At 39.0% G+C, this 18,797-nt stretch overlaps 1 protein-coding gene across 3 annotated transcripts; it reads right to left on the bottom strand.

Moving 5' to 3' along the window:
* Window positions 1-3,980: 3,980 nt before the first annotated feature.
* Window positions 3,981-13,993, bottom strand: LOC134333596 (complement C1q tumor necrosis factor-related protein 7). 3 transcript variants are annotated; one of them, XM_063015650.1, is made up of 3 exons: window positions 13,934-13,993; window positions 8,569-8,802; window positions 3,981-4,980 (listed from the first exon to the last, which is right to left on the bottom strand). In XM_063015650.1, exons 2-3 carry the CDS (start codon window positions 8,792-8,794, stop codon window positions 4,352-4,354), a joined length of 855 nt encoding a protein of 284 aa, XP_062871720.1. In that variant the 5' UTR covers window positions 8,795-8,802; window positions 13,934-13,993; the 3' UTR covers window positions 3,981-4,351. The 3 variants fall into 3 exon arrangements, with proteins under 3 accessions (XP_062871720.1, XP_062871719.1, XP_062871718.1); XM_063015649.1 differs by lacking the exon at window positions 13,934-13,993 and adding an exon at window positions 11,862-12,080; XM_063015648.1 differs by lacking the exon at window positions 13,934-13,993 and adding an exon at window positions 11,122-11,174.
* Window positions 13,994-18,797: the final 4,804 nt, after the last annotated feature.

The raw sequence follows: 18,797 nt of genomic DNA on the forward strand, positions 1-18,797 counted from the left end.
CTAGCCGAGAGAGGATCTGGCTCCTGATTGGTCAGATGTAGTGCCAGCTAGTGACTCTATGCGCTGTGATTGGATCGATTTATTAGTGTACTGTACATGTACATGTATCGTCTGTACCAGAGCCGTAGATAGAGAGAGTTGCGACACTCCTTGATCTCGCCGCTACGCGGTCACGTGGTTCATGTAACCCTCCAATAGTTCCAAACAAACCCGGCGCTGTCATGTTCTCATATGGGACAGGCAGCAGTGAGTGAAATATTAAACGCTAAATAATAAACATTTGTACAATTTCTGGGTATTTTCAACTGCGTTTACATTTACTGCATCTGCTTTAATATCAATTTGGTATATGAAGTGGAAGATTGATGTTTATAATGACTTAATAGGTCGTTCTTGTTAACACACAGTACATTATATTAGCATACATTACATAATGCGATATCATTAAGTAGTAGAGACAATATACAGTACAGAGATTAGACAGTTTTTTATGTTTTGTTTTTTACATAAACTAATCTCCCTTCACTTTCCTGAGGATTCATAATAATAATCATTTTGGTTAAACACTAAGCCATGTGGCTGGATTCATAAGGTTTACCTGCACTGAATGAACAGATTCATAAACACACTACCGTACCAATACCTTTAACATTATAGTGCAGGTACATGAAATAGCATTAATTCATGTCTTATTTCATGAGTAAGTAATAATTTATTCCTACATAAAAACATAGCACGTCTACGTCCATCACTCTCCTTTTCTGCCGCCGAAACCTTGATTCATGCTTTTATTACATCCAGAATTGATTATTGCAATAGTATCCTTTATGGTACATCTAACAAAATCCTAAAAAAACTTCAGTATATCCAGAATTCAGCTGCTCGCCTCCTTACTCATACTCGCTCCCGTGATCATATTACACCTGTTCTACAAAAACTTCATTGGCTTCCCGTTGCTCAACGCATTCAATTCAAAATTCTTCTATTCACTCACAAAGCTCTCCATAATCAGGCCCCATCCTACCTCACCGACCTGCTCCATCAGCACATTCCCTCCCGTAGCCTTCGCTCTTCTGAGGCTAACCTACTGTCCATACCCTCTAGGACCAAGCACCGGACCTGGGGTGACAGGGCCTTTTCCATAGCTGCTCCATCTTTATGGAATGCTCTCCCCAAACACCTACGAGATTGTCCTGACCTGTCCAAATTCAAGTCACTTCTCAAAACTCATCTATTCAATATGGCATTTAACTTGTAACAACACGAAATAAATGCTTTTATTTTTGCTATTCTTTTTAATAGTTTTTATACTTAGATCACGACAGAAATGTGAAGTCCTAGATCCTAAAACTTGTAAAGTTTTCAGTTTCCTGATTGCATGTAAATCTGTCCTGTTTCTGTCTAATTTTAAGAAATTGTTCTATATTTGTTGTTCTCTCTCATAATTTAGCTAATTTTTAATGAACTGTCTTATGCTGCTCTCTTTGTTTTTATCTTAATTATTCTTGATGTTGATGTACTATTTTGATTTTGTACTATGATTTGTATGGTGTATGTACGTATTTGTTTTGATTATTTGTCTTATGTAAAGCGTCTTTGAGTATCTTGAAAAGCGCTATATAAATAAAATGTATTATTATTTATTATTACATGTAATACATGAATTAATTCATAATTAATATGCACTAGTTCATTTTGTCTAATGTAAGTGGTGGACAAGGTACACAAACCATGTAGTTGAGTTGAAGTAGAGATATCCAAGGTAACATATTACTCCAGTAAAAGTAGTAGTAAAAGTAAAAATACTCTTTACCTCCACTAAAGTACTAAACTAAATTTACCTTCAAATGTACTTAAGAATGAAAGTAAAAGTATAATGATTTATTATGGCTCTGATGTTTTATTATCATTTCTGTAACAAGACTCTTGATTAATCAACTTTTAATTAATCAATTTTAGGTGAAAAGACTCTAGTGTCAATAATTTAGCTTAGCTGACTAAGCTAAATTCAGTTATACCTATTAATTAAGATAAACATGTAACATTTAGTGCTGAGCAAATGCTAAATAATAACAGTATTACGTATATTAATGACATCAAATTCATTATTTTTTTTAAAACAAAGCAACAAACAGCTAAAAATGCTTGATAAGTAGTGGAAATGAATGGGGCTCTATGGGATGTTTGGAACTATACAGAGCTCCACAACCCGGAAGCTGCACAGAAAATATGTCCCGCCCCCTTTCCAACGGTTCCCTATGGGAGTGTCGCCACTCTGTTCTCTCTACCGCTCTGGTCTGTACATCTGTAGTCCTCTTTAAATTAAAAGTTGAATTTATTCTATTTGGGATGATTAAAAGTGATATATTCAATTCCGATGGATTTATGTTGTCAACCTTCTCTTCTCTTCTCTTCTCTTCTCTTCTCTTCTCTTCTCTTGGGCAGTTGTAGCCTAGTGGTTAAGGTACTGGACTAGTAATCAAAAGGTCACTGGTTCAAGACCCACCTCTGCCAGGTTGCTGCTGTTGGGCCCTTGAGCAAGGCCCTTAACCCTCAATTGCTTAGACAGTATAATGTCACAGTACTGTAAGTCGCTTTGGATAAAAGTGTCTGGTAAATGCTGAAAATGTAATATTATCCAAATATCACATTTATTGTTGTAAATTTATGAATAATAGACCACTTTTAAGGCATTCTGTATATCTTACATTAATACATTAAAACTCTGTAAAAATGTGAAGGCAAAAAGTACCTTAACACTGCTTAAAACGTTTATAAAAATCATTAAACTGTATTATTTATAAATTCCTGCCTTAGCTGTTTTTATTTTTTAGTTATAATTTGTTTCTATGACTTTTAATACCTCAAGCAATTTTTGGTTAATTTTTATGTAATTTTCATTGTGTAATTATTGTTTCTTCTGTGATTTGATGTAATCTTATGTAATATACAGTATGTGTTGTTCAATAAGGTAAAAAAAACCCCACAGATCTGTAGTCCCCAATGACACGTTACGCTCTACACCAGAATATAACATCAGATTATCAGATTATGCCTCTATGCTACCAAAGTAAAGATAAATTTGATATTTTTTACCCTGGATACCCTGGACAAACCATCAGCTCTTCACATGGCTTCTCCATCCCCCAATCACATCTGTGTAGACACTCGACTGGCCGATATCACCACATGGATTAGAACCCGGATCTCAGAAGTGATGGTACTAGTGTAGGCTTAATAGACCACCCAAGCACCCCATTAATGAAAGTTATTCAATAGAACTTTTTGCACGTCAAAGTTTGTTTTAGTGTTTCTTCCTTTGAAGACAGTTTGCTAACCTTAAACATTCTCTTTTTTAAGGAAGACGCACACACAGGCACACACAAACACACATACTCTTAACACTAATTACTTTTTGAATGAGCAAAATGCATCTTCTGGTGGAGAATGTTTTTATTGAACTAAAATTTGAAAGGGAGGAAATTCTGCTCTGCATATTTTGCTAATAATAACAATAGTTAAGCTTGTTTTTGGCTCAACATTCCTAACATTTTAATATTCCAGGAATTCTAACAGGAACAGGAGAGTAAGAATAGAACCAATATACATTATAAGACAAAACTTATGTAGACACCCCCATAATTAAAAGTACACTGATTGCTAACAGGTGTATACAATCAATTATATAAATATATTAGATGTTTACCATGTTTAGGAAGGCCTCTTCCTGTTCCAGTTACACATTTCATTATGTATTTAATTTTTTACAGTTGATTAAGAAAACTGTTGTACTGTCAAAACATTTACTTACTAATCCTTCTAAATCCTCATCAGTGATTGTGATTGACTACAGCTGTTGCCATGTGAAAAAGGGATCTTTTGCCAAGGGTGGAAAGAAAACTCAAACTGTCAAATCTAAAATAAATTATGCAGATTAAATCCAAGAGATACCAACGACAGATGGGCTGTAAATCAGAAGCTGCTAGAACATATGTGGCTCTTTTATTTAGGTACAGAGAAATACAAAAAACTGTATTTAAAATTAAAACCAGTTTCCATCTGGGATAGAAGTTTAAGCCCACTGAATCAAAGAAACACTGAATGATTTAAACAAACAACAGTATTGTTCCTGATCCCTAATCTGGACCCTAACACACATTTATATTTGCTACTGTATTTAGTTTGCTGAACTCAAAGTGTTTACCACAAAAATACAGGGATTAAGTAAACTAAAATCAAACCAAGTGCAAAAAAACACAAACCTCTCTTGCCAAAAAGTTTGGACAGGATAAGACTAGATGTTTTACCTTGTTGACTTTATTTTTAAATATTTAAATATACACCAGCAATCCTAAGCATAGTCCTCTGACAGTATATCCATATAATTAGTATCAGCGTAGAGCAGAAACCCTGAAAAAAGACTGTCTGCCCAGCTGGGATCAGAGAACAGGCCATTCTGGTCCTTAAAGAAGATCTCCAGCCATACTTCATCCTCCGGATTAAGAAACATCACCGTTGATCCAGACGCCACGTCATGGTTTCCAGTGTTTGCATCAAACGTCTTAATGCGGAACTGCCCGTTCTGCACTAAACCGATAGCTAAGTGCTTATTGGCTATTGTGATGTCATAAGAAAAGTAATAGATGCCAGGGTACGCACAGACAAATTTGCCCGTCTGGGGGTTGTAGTGGCCGCCCTCGTCAAAGAGGACCTTGTTGAACTTGATTGGTGCTTGCTCCGCAGGGTAGCTGCTGGTAATGGCTACGGAGAAGGCTGACTTTGGCATCAGACTGCCACAGAGGCACTTGCCTGGCACTCCTTGTGGCCCACGCTGGCCCTTTGTTCCTCGTTCTCCAGAAAGTCCTGGTAGTCCCTGTGGTCCAGGGTCTCCAGAGTTGCCTTCTGGGCCTTGTTTACCTGTGAGGCCCCTTTCTCCACGACTGCCGATTTTACCCGTTGGTCCCACTCTTCCTTTGACACCTGAGACAGACAGACAGACAACATAATGAGGCTCCCAGTCTTCAGTCAAATAATATATACAGATATTTATACACATACAGTGTATCACGAAAGTGAGTACACCCCTCACATTTCTGCAAATATTTCATTATATCTTTTCATGGGACAACACTATAGACATGAAACTTGGATATAACTTAGAGTAGTCAGTGTACAGCTTGTATAGCAGTGTAGATTTACTGTCTTCTGAAAATAACTCAACACACAGCCATTAATGTCTAAATAGCTGGCAACATAAGTGAGTACACCCCACAGTGAACATGTCCAAATTGTGCCTAAATGTGTCGTTGTCCCTCCCTGGTGTCATGTGTCAAGGTCCCAGGTGTAAATGGGGAGCAGGGCTGTTAAATTTGGTGTTTTTGGTACAATTCTCTCATACTGGCCACTGGATATTCAACATGGCACCTCATGGCAAAGAACTCTCTGAGGATGTGAGAAATAGAATTGTTGCTCTCCACAAAGATGGCCTGGGCTATAAAAAGATTGCTAACACCCTGAAACTGAGCTACAGCATGGTGGCCAAGGTCATACAGCGGTTTTCCAGGACAGGTTCCACTCGGAACAGGCTTCGCCAGGGTCGACCAAAGAAGTTGAGTCCACGTGTTCGGCGTCATATCCAGAGGTTGGCTTTAAAAAATAGACACATGAGTGCTGCCAGCATTGCTGCAGAGGTTGAAGACGTGGGAGGTCAGCCTGTCAGTGCTCAGACCATACGCCGCACACTGCATCAACTCGGTCTGCATGGTCGTCATCCCAGAAGGAAGCTGACGCACAAGAAAGCCAGCAAACAGTTTGCTGAAGACAAGCAGTCCAAGAACATGGATTACTGGAATGCCCTGTGGTCTGACGAGACCAAGATAAACTTGTTTGGCTCAGATGGTGTCCAGCATGTGTGGCGGCGCCCTGGGCCTCATGGCAGTTTTCCAACAGGATAACGACCCCAAACACAACCTCCAAGACGACAACTGCCTTGCTGAGGAAGCTGAAGGTAAAGGTGATGGACTAAACCCAATTGAGCACCTGTGGCACATCCTCAAGTGGAAGGTGGAGGAGTTCAAGGTGTCTAACATCCACCAGCTCCGTGATGTCATCACGGAGGAGTGGAAGAGGATTCCAGTAGCAACCTGTGCAGCTCTGGTGAATTCCATGCCCAGGAGGGTTAAGGCAGTGCTGGATAATAATGGTGGTCACACAAAATATTGACACTTTGGGCACAATTTGGACATGTTCACTGTGGGGTGTACTCACTTATGTTGCCAGCCATTTAGACATTAATGACTATGTGTTGAGTTATTTTCAGAAGACAGTAAATCTACATTGCTATACAAGTTGTACACTGACTACTCTAAGTTATATCCAAGTTTTATTTCTATAGTGTTGTCCCATGAAAAGATATAATAAAATATTTGCAGAAATGTGAGGAGTGTACTCACTTTTGTGATACACTGTATATATATATATATATATATATATATATATATATATACAGTGTATCACAAAAGTGAGTACACCCCTCACATTTCTGCAGATATTTAAGTATATCTTTTCATGGGACAACACTGACAAAATGACACTTTGACACAATGAAAAGTAGTCTGTGTGCAGCTTATATAACAGTGTAAATTTATTCTTCCCTCAAAATAACTCAATATACAGCCATTAATGTCTAAACCACCGGCAACAAAAGTGAGTACACCCCTAAGAGACTACACCCCTAAATGTCCAAATTGAGCACTGCTTGTCATTTTCCCTCCAAAATGTCATGTGATTTGTTAGGGTTGCTAGGTCTCAGGTGTGCATAGGGAGCAGGTGTGTTCAATTTAGTAGTACAGCTCTCACACTCTCTCATACTGGTCACTGAAAGTTCCAACATGGCACCTCATGGCAAAGAACTCTCTGAGGATCTTAAAAGACGAATTGTTGCGCTACATGAAGATGGCCAAGGCTACAAGAAGATTGCCAACACCCTGAAACTGAGCTGCAGCACAGTGGCCAAGATCATCCAGCGTTTTAAAAGAGCAGGGTCCACTCAGAACAGACCTCGCGTTGGTCGTCCAAAGAAGCTGAGTGCGCGTGCTCAGCGTCACATCCAACTGCTGTCTTTGAAAGATAGGCGCAGGAGTGCTGTCAGCATTGCTGCAGAGATTGAAAAGGTGGGGGGTCAGCCTGTCAGTGCTCAGACCATACGCCGCACACTACATCAAATTGGTCTGCATGGCTGTCACCCCAGAAGGAAGCCTCTTCTGAAGTCTCTACACAAGAAAGCCCGCAAACAGTTTGCTGAAGACATGTCAACAAAGGACATGGATTACTGGAATTATGTCCTATGGTCTGATGAGACCAAGATTAATTTGTTTGGTTCAGATGGTCTCAAGCATGTGTGGCGGCAATCAGGTGAGGAGTACAAAGATAAGTGTGTCATGCCTACAGTCAAGCATGGTGGTGGGAATGCCATGGTCTGGGGCTGCATGAGTGCAGCAGGTGTTGGGGAGTTACATTTCATTGAGGGACACATGAACTCCAATATGTACTGTGAAATACTGAAGCAGAGCATGATCCCCTTCCTCCGGAAACTGGGTCGCAGGGCAGTGTTCCAGCATGATAATGACCCCAAACACACCTCTAAGACGACCACTGCTTTATTGAAGAGGCTGAGGGTAAAGGTGATGGACTGGCCAAGCATGTCTCCAGACCTAAACCCAATAGAACATCTTTGGGGCATCCTCAAGCGGAAGGTGGAGGAGCGCAAAGTCTCGAATATCCGCCAGCTCCGTGATGTCGTCATGGAGGAGTGGAAAAGCATTCCAGTGGCAACCTGTGAAGCTCTGGTAAACTCCATGCCCAGGAGAGTTAAGGCAGTTCTGGGAAATAATGGTGGCCACACAAAATATTGACACTTCAGGAACTTTCACTAAGGGGTGTACTCACTTTTGTTGCCGGTGGTTTAGACATTAATGGCTGTATATTGAGTTATTTTGAGGGAAGAATAAATTTACACTGTTATATAAGCTGCACACAGACTACTTTTCATTGTGTCAAAGTGTCATTTTGTCAGTGTTGTCCCATGAAAAGATATACTTAAATTTCTGCATAAATGTGAGGGGTGTACTCACTTTTGTGATACACTGTATATATACATATTTGTTTAAATTTGTCTAAATGTTTATCTTCCAACTATTATAGAAGCTCTGGGAGAACTGGCACCATGTTAATGTCCAAAGTTTGGCACTTTGCTCTTACACTGTATTTAAAAGGGTGGACACCATTTTCATGTTCCCATAGATGGCTCAAATAACAGGCCAGTATAATTTTTTTGGAATTGCACTTTTCCAACTGCAGCACTCAGAAGATTTTAAAATCCAAGCTGAGTCACTATAAACCCTGTTTCTTTCCAAGTTGTTGCCCTGTGCTAGCAGATCTGAAGTAAGTATACAAAACAATGCTCAAGAATTAATTTATGCCAGAGTTGACTGTCAAATAATTGATTCCTTTGATAGATTTTATTTTGTGTATGCAGAGTGTAAAACTTCAGCAAAACCCGGTCCGTACCAGCTTCCCCTTTTTCTTCTTTATCTCCTTTCCGACCGTCCCTGCCATCTCTTCCTGGTATTCCAATATGGCCATCGGACCCTGGCGGTCCAGGTGGTCCTGGCTTCCCTGCCGCACCTGGTAAACCCGGAACGCTGCAAATTAATCGAGGTGACTTTGCCTTGGCTTCCAACAGCTGACCGATTACACATTGGCACAGACAGACGATGCCCACTATCACCCGCATCTTCAAACCTGGCAAAGAATGGAAGAGACAGTCAAGGAAACAGTAAATAGTTCTAGCACAAAAATAATCTGTGAATGTTAACATTCAGCATGTGCAGTATTTCTGATTGTCAGATTGGTGTTTCTCTACCAAGGTCAAAAACAAAACCAAACTGTCACTACTCTGAAAGGAAATTTGTCCTGATGTAACCAAGAATGTAACCCAAGAACCACCAGAAAACCATAAATTAAAAGCTTCTGGAAAATTCTGACATTGTACAAAAGCACACAAACTTTACATCAGCATAGACCCCTGTTTTTCAGACCTGTTTATTTGTAATAACTGAGCAGTTTGGAAACCATGAGAACAATTAAATGGCATTTTAGAACTTTATTATAAGTTGAAGGTCAGTAATAACAGATGGTCAGAAAACCAGCAATAAGCTTGTAAAAACTTTACTAGTGAATGTATTTTTCTGGACAAAGAAGTGTTTTAATCACTTAGTTACAATAGTAGGTTTTGACCTTAATAGTAAGTCATGCACTATATGGTCAAACGTTTCTGTGCACCTGACCATGACCATGAGCTTGTTAGACATTCCATTTTAAAAACGAATTACACATGTAATCTTTTCAGCTAAAACAATAGCCACTTTTCTCTTCATACAAAACTTCTGCCTATTTAGCCAAAAGAGCTTTTGTATGGCCGAGCACTGATGTTGGTCAACAAAGCCTCAGTTGATGTTCCAGTTCATTCCAGAGCTGTTCAGTGGGGCTGAGGTCAGGGTCTCTGTGCAGGACACTGGAGTTTCTTCACTTTAAACTGAGCTTTTCTTTATGTCTTTATAGAAGTTGCTTTGTGCACAGGAACACAGTCATGCTGGAACAGGAAGGAACCCTTCCTAAACTGTTGCATTAAAGTTGAAAGCATGTAATTTCCTTTATATAATTGATTTATTACACTTGTTAGTAATCGTTGCAGCTAAAACACATACATTTAGAAGGGGTGTCCCAATACCTTTCTCTAAGCAGTGTATGTCATGATTGATTGATCCAGTCTTTGATCAGCAGGTCTGTTTTGAGATCATTTATAAGTTCAAACCCAGATTGTAAACAATTCCAGCCATGACTCCCTTTTCCCTGTTAGTTCTCCATATTTTTTCTCAGGCTTTAACAGGAAGTTAAACTCCACTGGGACGCAGTGCATCATACTTGGCACTTGGCAGCATGCATCAGGACCAGATGTCTGGTTTATTATTTAGAATGATGTGTACTGGAACATGTCTTATGAAATGCACACACCCACTGAGAGTAGGGGGTAATTGTCAGGGATTCCCTTACTGTCGGGATCTTACAGATGCATGTTTCTGAAAGCATGTGGGCTCGTAAACATAAACATGATCATTCTATTTCATATGCCATGTCCTGCCTTTAGGTCACTTCAAGTTCAATGTCATGAATTTCTTTGTTTGCTTATATTTTTAACAAGGAAATTTCTGTGTGGAGTTTGCATGTTCTCCCTGTGTCTGCATGGGTTTCCTCCGGGTGCTCCGATTTCCTCCCACAGTCCAAAAATGTGCAAGTGAGGTGAACTGGAGATACAAAATTGTCCATGACTTAAACGTTTGACGTTACAACTTGTGAACTGATGAACCTTGTGTAATGAGTAACTACCGTTAACTACCTGATAAACTAAAGTAAACTATCAGAAGGTTTTACAGGACTACTGACCAGAATGAAGCAGTTACTGGAGAACTGATCATGCAAGACTACCTAGTCTCTGTGGAAAAGATTAGTAGCAATGGTTGATTTCCAGAAGATAATCTAGTAGTGCTTAAGGTTGTAACCTCAAGCTGTTATATGAAACAACAGTAATTGTAATCCAACAGCTCTAATAATTCATACCTTCATCTAACACAAAGAATTGTTGATTCAATTGTTAAAACAACACAGTGAGGCTAAAGTAATGACTGTGTTGTACAAGCTTGCATTGTGGGTCTATCAGTGCAAATCTGTCCTGCATCCATTCTAACTAAAACAGACTTACACAGCTATGATACCTTGCCAAACAGAACAGAATGTTATATCTGGACCCAGTAAATTACTCACTAACAAACAGTATTTGTTATTGGGAATAAGCATGATGATGTGCAGCAGCTGTGGTCCAGAATGCAAAGAATTTCAAAGCTGGAGGGGAATGCAGAACATCCATTGGAGAAAGTTACAGTGAGGAATGTCTTTTGGTTTCCTTTGATGAACTTCTGTTGCATAAATTCACATCAAATGTACACACAGTGTCTTTATACATATAATTGCTGTATACTTATAGATTTCGGAAGCCGGACCTACCACAAATGTGTGATGCCATATTGAAACATGAAGATTTTTGGCAGATTTCTCCTCTTTTATGTCCTGGTGTATTTACACTAATCATGTTTGATGGTCAATGCTTCAGTGCTGCTTGCAAAAAAGCAGCCGCATGTCATGATGCTCCAAGCTTCAATACTTCACTGTAGGTAAAGTATTTTTGGACCCCCCCCCTTCTCCAAACATGATGGGTGCAGGAACAGAGATGATTACAGTGCTCTTTACTGCTTTTTGATTGTGTATCTATTATCTTTGCTGTTTTCATATCACCACATATGCAGTTGATCATGGCTTTGTAGACCACTGAGATTCAAACCGGGTCTCAGCAGTGGTAGGAAAGAACTCTGTATTCATCTTAGAAAGCAAAACAGCTGGTGGAAAGCAAATGTTCCGAGATCATCTGTACAAACAATTTAGTTACACGGTACAGTGGTGTCTTTGCCCAGGTCTAAAAAAAACAAAACTCTTAACTCATAAATAATATAACCTCTGAAGAACATAAATATCCACCACTGTCAAAACCATCAATCAATCATAAAAACTGTATTTGTTAAAATGTATTCCTTAATTCAATTGTTAAATACTGTAATTCTATAATTAAAAACAACAATACTTGATGTTTAAAATAAAATAGATTTCTGAACAGATTTATAGAAAGATTCCTTTAACAAATAACATAGGGTTAAATGTTGCAGTACAACACGTTACTGAATAGAAAATACCGTGTCCAGTTAGACTGCAAAACGTAGTCCAATCCTGTTTGTTCTGTTCAAATCCTCCAGCTTTTCTAAGTTGTTATCAACATTTTAACATCTCAATCTTGAGTACGAGCTTTCTTCTTCTCCACAATGTTCTGCAACATCTGTTTACATGGAATGGTGGTTTGTGCATCCCACAATGAAAAAGCAGCGTCTCCTGAGCTCTATCAGCTGCTGCATCTGTGGAGTATAATGCTCTTATCCTTCTCCCTCTCCTTCTGCTCCAGACTCTCAGAACGTTTTAGCAAGTCTTCATTTAGATGATGTTTTGACCCCTCCTTACTATGTGTGTCCCCCCTTTTTCTTTTGCCCTTTTTTCACTTCCTTAGATCAGGAAGACATAAATCCATAGCATTTTTTTCTATTTATTTATGCATTTTCTCCCATTTTCTCCTGATTTAGTGTAGTCAATCTGTCTTCCGCTGCTGGGGGATCCCTGATTGCATTAGAGGAGGGTATGTTGCTGCTCACGCCTCCTCCGACACGTGCGCAGTCCTAGCGGACCCCTTCTTTTTCGCCTATGCACTCTGTACAGACGCCTCTATCTGCTAACCAAGGTCCTTACACAGCGTTTAAAGACCCCACCCACATAGTCCGGTCATCCCGCCCCCTCAGCAGACACGGTGGCCAATCAGTGTCTGCTGCAGGCACTGCCAATTAGCTAGCCGACTGGTTCTTTCTAATGGAGTTTCGACCAGAGTTTAGAGTGCCTAGTTTTGGACCGAGGAGTTTAGAATCTCAGCGCTGGTGTGCCAGCGGGTTATCCCGCTGCGCCACCTGGGCGCTAGCATTTTATTTATCTGAGAGTGGTACAACATCATACCAAAATTTTGCAAGTCACCAACGCCAGTTAAATCTAAGGAATTTCGGTACCATTTTCATACCAAAGCTAAGCACAACAACAATTAAATAAAATCCTTTATTTAAGAACTATTTCAATTAAAATATACATTATTAGGTTAACCCTCAGCATGTAGTGTTTTCACAGTTTAGTTCATTATACAGTGTAGTACATCATTTTTTTTATTTTCTATTTTTTCCAGCCTCCCCCCCTCCGACACATACTCAGTACAGACTGCATTTTTCACCTGCACGAGTCGAGTTCATATATATATCGATCAGCACTGTGCACAGAGCCACACCCTGATCAGCATTATTCCTCAGCCCTGTGCACATGCCATCAATCAGCCAGCAGGGGTCGTAATTGCACCAGTTATGAGGACTCATGATCCGGCTTGTCCCTAACCCTATGAACAACAGCCAATCGTGCCAAGCCTCAGGTGATACAGCATTAAAAACACTTCAAAATGTGTTCTAACTTTCCCAGCTTATCATTATATTATCAGCCAACATAACAAAAATATGCAGAGCACTTGAGCCAAGAACTGAAATGTGAAGGCTCTGGCTTGTAATTCTAATCACAGTATAAAGCTCATGTTTGGCATGGATTGCAGAAAGTTGACAGCACTTTCACTAAAGCTATTATATCTCAGGTCCAGCTCCAGGTCTGTAGGGTTCAGGCTCATTGTAGAAACCAAGGTCTCACAACTGAGGTCTGTTAGAAAGCAGTTAGCCAACCTGTAATGTAGAATATAACTCAGCTATCAGAAGTATAAAGAAATACAACCATCTAAAACAGTATAACTGATCAGTTCAACACTAAATAGCCAAAAGTATGTGGACACCTCATCATGAGCTTGTAAGACATCCCATTCCAAAAGCATACACACTGTAAGCTCAGATACTAAAGTTGAACAAGAGGACCTGTTCAGGTCACTGCACTTCCTTCACACCAGTTATAATTTCTCAGTGTTATACAGTATGTTTGGGTGCACAGTGCGCAGTCATACTAAAACAAAGAAAACAAGCTTTTCCCAAGTGTTTTCCCATCCTGTTTAAATTTAAATGTGATTCATGTAATGCAGTTGTATTCACATGTTATCAATGGATGTGGCTCTACACACTTTCGACCATATAGTGTAGCATTTGTCAACTGATTACCCTCCTGATATTAGCTGAGCTGTATGCAGTGGTACCTTAGCTTCTTCAGGGTACAACACCCACTTTGTACTCCATTGCAGAGCAGTCTTACTCCCTCATCCCCAAGGTCATTGTAGCTTAGACTCAGCTCTCTCAGACTCGACTGTTGCCTCAGAGTTTTGCTCAAGGAGGGGCAAACTTCTGAGTTAAAGCCGCAGTTCTCCAAACTGTATTAAACAAATTTACGTTTAATCATCTATTACTTTTTTTAAATAATTTGGCAACATATTTTGAAAGTCTAAACTATGTATAGTGTTCTGAAGAAACCACGCTTTCAAATAAATTAAAATGGTGTTATATGATGTTGCAGGCATGTTATGACAGTCTTGAGATTTCAATTATTTCTGCAACGCTTCTTTCTAACACAAACAGTTTATTTACATGTTTGGCATTTAGCAGATGCTTTTATCCAAATCAGTGTACAGTCTAAGCAAATGAGGGTTAAGGGCCTTTTTCAAGGGCCCAACAGTGGGAACTTGGCAGTGGTGGGGTTTGAACCAGCAATCTTCTGCTTACTAGTCCAGTACCTTGACCCCTAGGCTATCACTGCCCTACTATTGTGGGCAGATTACTGTGAGTTATCTAAAAACAATATAGGGCGGCACAGTGGCTAAGTGGGTAGCACTGTCGCCTCACAGCAAGAAGGTCCTGGGTTCGATCCCCAGGTGGGCGGTCCCGGTCCTTTCTGAGTGGAGTTTGCATGTTCTCCCCGTGTCTGCGTGGGTTTCCTCTGGGAGCTCCGTTTTCCACCCACAGTTCAAAAACATGCAAGTAAAGTGAATTGGAGACACTAAATTGTCCATGACTGTGTTCGATATAACCTTGTGAACTGCAATTCACAAACCCAATTCAAAATTTGGACAGAAGTTAAAACGCAAATACAAATTTAAAGCAGTGATTTATTAACAGCAGTGTTTTTTCATTGAGAATAACACACACTAGAGTAAAAGGCAAGCCTAAAAACCAATACTGAATAGTCATGACCTCCGATCCCTAAGATAGCACTACATTAATACTGGCATGATTCTACGATGATGTAACCACATGGTCTTGGGAATACTTGGTTCAACAAGTCCACCTTTTAAATTGGTTTTGGAAATAATGGCCGTTGTGTTAAACTTCTGTTTAGCATTTTTCTTAAATTTAACAATTATGAGTTGAATGTTAAAGTATAAATGATTCAAGAAAATGTCTTAAATGGAGCCTTATGTTTCTAACAGTTGTATTATAAAATAAACTGTACTTACCACAAAGTTAGAAGAGTACAGGTGGGCTGCTGTAGAGCTCCAAACAACTGTTGTATTGCTGCATTGCCAGGGAAATTCTTACTCAGATCCAGCTCTCTCAAACATGTTGGGTTTTTCCTCAGAGTTGAAGCCAAAGCTAAGAATCCTTTCTCAGTGAATCCACAGGAAGAGAGCCTACAGAAAGAAGACATCTCTCATGATATCTACTGTAATGAACATGTTAAATATTGATTCAAAATGTCATGTGATTAAATAAGAAATATTGAATAAACCTTGTGTCTAGTTTGCATTGTGGTTTGTCCAATTCAAAAGCAAGCTGCTTCAATCCTGAATCCTGCAGGTCGTTGTCACTAAGATCAAGTGATCTGAGACACCAGCACTTTGCAGTGGATGAATGATGTAACATGTTACAGCCTTTCCAAGTTATGTAACATTTTGCAAGCCTGGAAGTAAAGAAAAAAAACACCAGTTTTGACCCTTTTGATTGTTGTTGCTGCTCTGTAGCATTATAATAGCTCTAATCACTGAACAAAATGTACAACTCCAGTTTCTGGAAAGGAGGTTGGCAGCAAAAAGCAAAAAACGGACTATTTATAAATCTGCTTTTTGGGTTCTCAAAATCTGCTTTTCGGTCCTCAATAGTTTTGGCCCTATTTTGACGCCATATACATGTCTCTGAGGATCCAAAATGCAACATGGAACTGGAGCTCCCTCTCTAACATGTCGCCTGGATGTTTTCTTCAGGCACTCTAAACTTGACCTGAGAAGCCAGCAAATAACCCCCAGCACCAAATCACACTGCCATTACCACTGCAGTCAACTAACAATAACAAAAACATCTGCACTCAAGGTGTTGAATGAGCAATCTTTGAAAAGCAAAGCTGTCTTGGCTTATTGACAACATGGTTTGACAACCAAAATAGTGGATTTATAACTTGTTCAGACTGTTTTATTAATATTTTTACAGTAGCATGTGTCTTACACCAAGTTTACATCTTAATTACATAAAGTAATAGTAACTGTAGCCATGTTCCTTACCTCAGAGATTTAATTTTACAATTTTCATTACTCAGTAATTCAGGAAAGACACCTGCTCCCAAGTCTCCTAGGCTGTTTTCACTAAGATCCAAATTTTTAAGGGGGCATGGCATGGAGCTAATAACCGAGGTGAGCAAAACACATCCTTCCTTTGTGATAGCACAACCTGCAAGACTGTAATAAATACATAATTACTGCTTTCATCCAACATCATAAACTTACATACATTGCAAATAAGCTAAAAGTATATCTCATGAAGTACCTCAGAGTTGTGATCAAGCTGTTAGGAAGTAATGGCAAGAACTCAGAAAGACCCTTGTTTCCAATTTGATTATAGGTCAGGTTCAGCTCTGTCAGGTGTGCAGGGTTTGATCTCAGAGCAGAAGCCAGTGCTGAACAGCCATATTTACTGATTCTACAAAATGCTAGTCTGTAATGAAAAAAGAAACAATTTAATTGTAATATGTTATTTAAAAAACAGTTTCATCTTTTTGCACAAATGTGAATTTCAGTCTGTCTTCAGTAAAAGAGTGGACATGACAAGTATAGTCTTTGGAAGTAAAAACTTTTGATGTTAGCTTCACTGACAAAAAAGTTTTGTGTAATTTCTTACACTTCCTTGCCCTAATGAAGTCATGTTAGGCAAGGGTTGCACCATTGTGTCAGTCAGTTTACGCCCACAGCTCACAGAGGTCCTGGGTGTGCAGTTATTAGGATTTAATGATACAAAAAAACTCTCGAATACAAAATAGAATTTAGACTACAGAATATATAGGAGCCTGAATCTGTGTAGACACCCGCACTCTCGAACACTCGGCTCTGTTAACAATAATTTAAATGCATAACATCTTAGCAATTATCATACTAAAATTAGAAACTTATATTAGATATTTCCACATAAAAATATAAAATACATTTACATTTTTGGCATTTAGCAAATAATATATGATGCAAAAAAAATTATTAAAGTGTGTAAAAGTGAAGAGCACAAAGTTCGGAAACACAGCCAGTAAGATACAAAAAGAGAAGGATTGTTATTACATACCATTGATCAGGGGCAGTATCTTTCTGCTTAAATTTAACTGGGGGGTTCATGGACACTCTGGGTCACTCTTCATGGACACACAGCTGGGGACAGGTGAGCCAGCTCTGTCCTGCTGCATAACCACATCAGCACTGGATGGAAGTAAATATAATAATTCATTATTAGTCATAATCCATAAATAAAGTCATGTCATAATGCATAAAATAATATTTATGGTATACAAAAATTATTCTAAGATGTTTCACACAAATTCCCATAGACATACTACAGAACTCTGTAGTTAGCCTTCCCAGAATAGTGAAGAGTGTTATAGTCACTGTATGTTATTGGTTTTGTAATGGGATGTTCTGACCTCATGGCTAGTTGTTCACATACTTCTGACCGTATAATGCAAAACAATAATTACAGTGCATAAAGGCAAAGAGCACGAGGTTCAGAAACACAGCCGGTAAGATACAAAAAGAGAAGGATTGTTATTACATACCACTGATCAGGGGCAGTTTCTTTCTGCTCAAATTGTATTGGGTGGTTCATGGACCAGTCACTCTTCATGGACACAGCACTGGGGACAGGTGAGTCAGCTCTGTCTTGCAGCATGACCACATCAACACTGGATGGAAGTAAATATAATAATACATTATAAGTCCTCATCCATAAATAAAGTCATAAGTCATGATGCATTAAATAATATTTTTCACACAAATTCCCATAGACATACTACAGAATTTTGTAGTTAGCCTTCCCAGAATAGTGAAGAATGTCATAGTCACTGTATGTTATTGGTTTTGTAATGGGATGTTCTGACCTCATGGTCAGCTGTTCACATACTTTTGGATAATGTATAATGCGAAACAATAATTAGTGTGTGAAAGTGAAGAGCACAAGGTTCAGAAACACAGCCGGTAAGATACAAAAAGAGAAGGATTGTTATTACATACCACTGATCAGGGGCAGTATCTTTCTTAAATTGTATTGGGTGGTTCATGGACCAGTCACTCTTCATGGACACACTGCTGGGGACAGGTGAGCCAGCTCTGGTCTGCTGCATGACCACATCAGCACTGGATGGAAGTAAATATAATAATAATTCTTGAACACAAAATAACATTTAAACTACAGTATATATAAGAGAGCCTGAATCTGTATAAACACCTGCACTTACCCTTCTGCTCTGTTAAAACGTTCAGGTTTTGGCAATCTATCTCTGTTCTTATGTTTGTAGGTTGGAGATAAAGTCACTTCAGTAATCACATCCTCCTCTGAGTCTTCATTCATTCTGTCTATTTTCAATCACTCATCTGCAACATTTGTTCATGTTAAATACACTTACAACAAGGTATTAGTTAGTCTGTTTAACTAATTTCCTGAATAAGTTGGGACAGTTTGTAAAATGCAATAACAACAAGAATTTGTGATCCCAACATCAGAAATAAAATCTGACATGAATTACATCTACATGAGATCTCAAATGTGTGTTTTTAAACAAAAAACAATCGTTTCAATGATACCAAGACTGTTGTGGCATACTAG

The sequence above is a fragment of the Trichomycterus rosablanca genome, chromosome 19 (genome assembly GCF_030014385.1).
Source record: "Trichomycterus rosablanca isolate fTriRos1 chromosome 19, fTriRos1.hap1, whole genome shotgun sequence".
NCBI classification, from domain to species: domain Eukaryota; kingdom Metazoa; phylum Chordata; class Actinopteri; order Siluriformes; family Trichomycteridae; genus Trichomycterus; species Trichomycterus rosablanca.

Bases quoted from the DNA above. Each gene is read 5' to 3' on its own strand.
- LOC134333596 (XM_063015648.1), bottom strand. The intron at 4,981-8,568 runs GTACGGACCGGG...TGTCTGTCTCAG, and splicing joins AGAAGAAAAAGGGGAAGCTG to GTGTCAAAGGAAGAGTGGGA.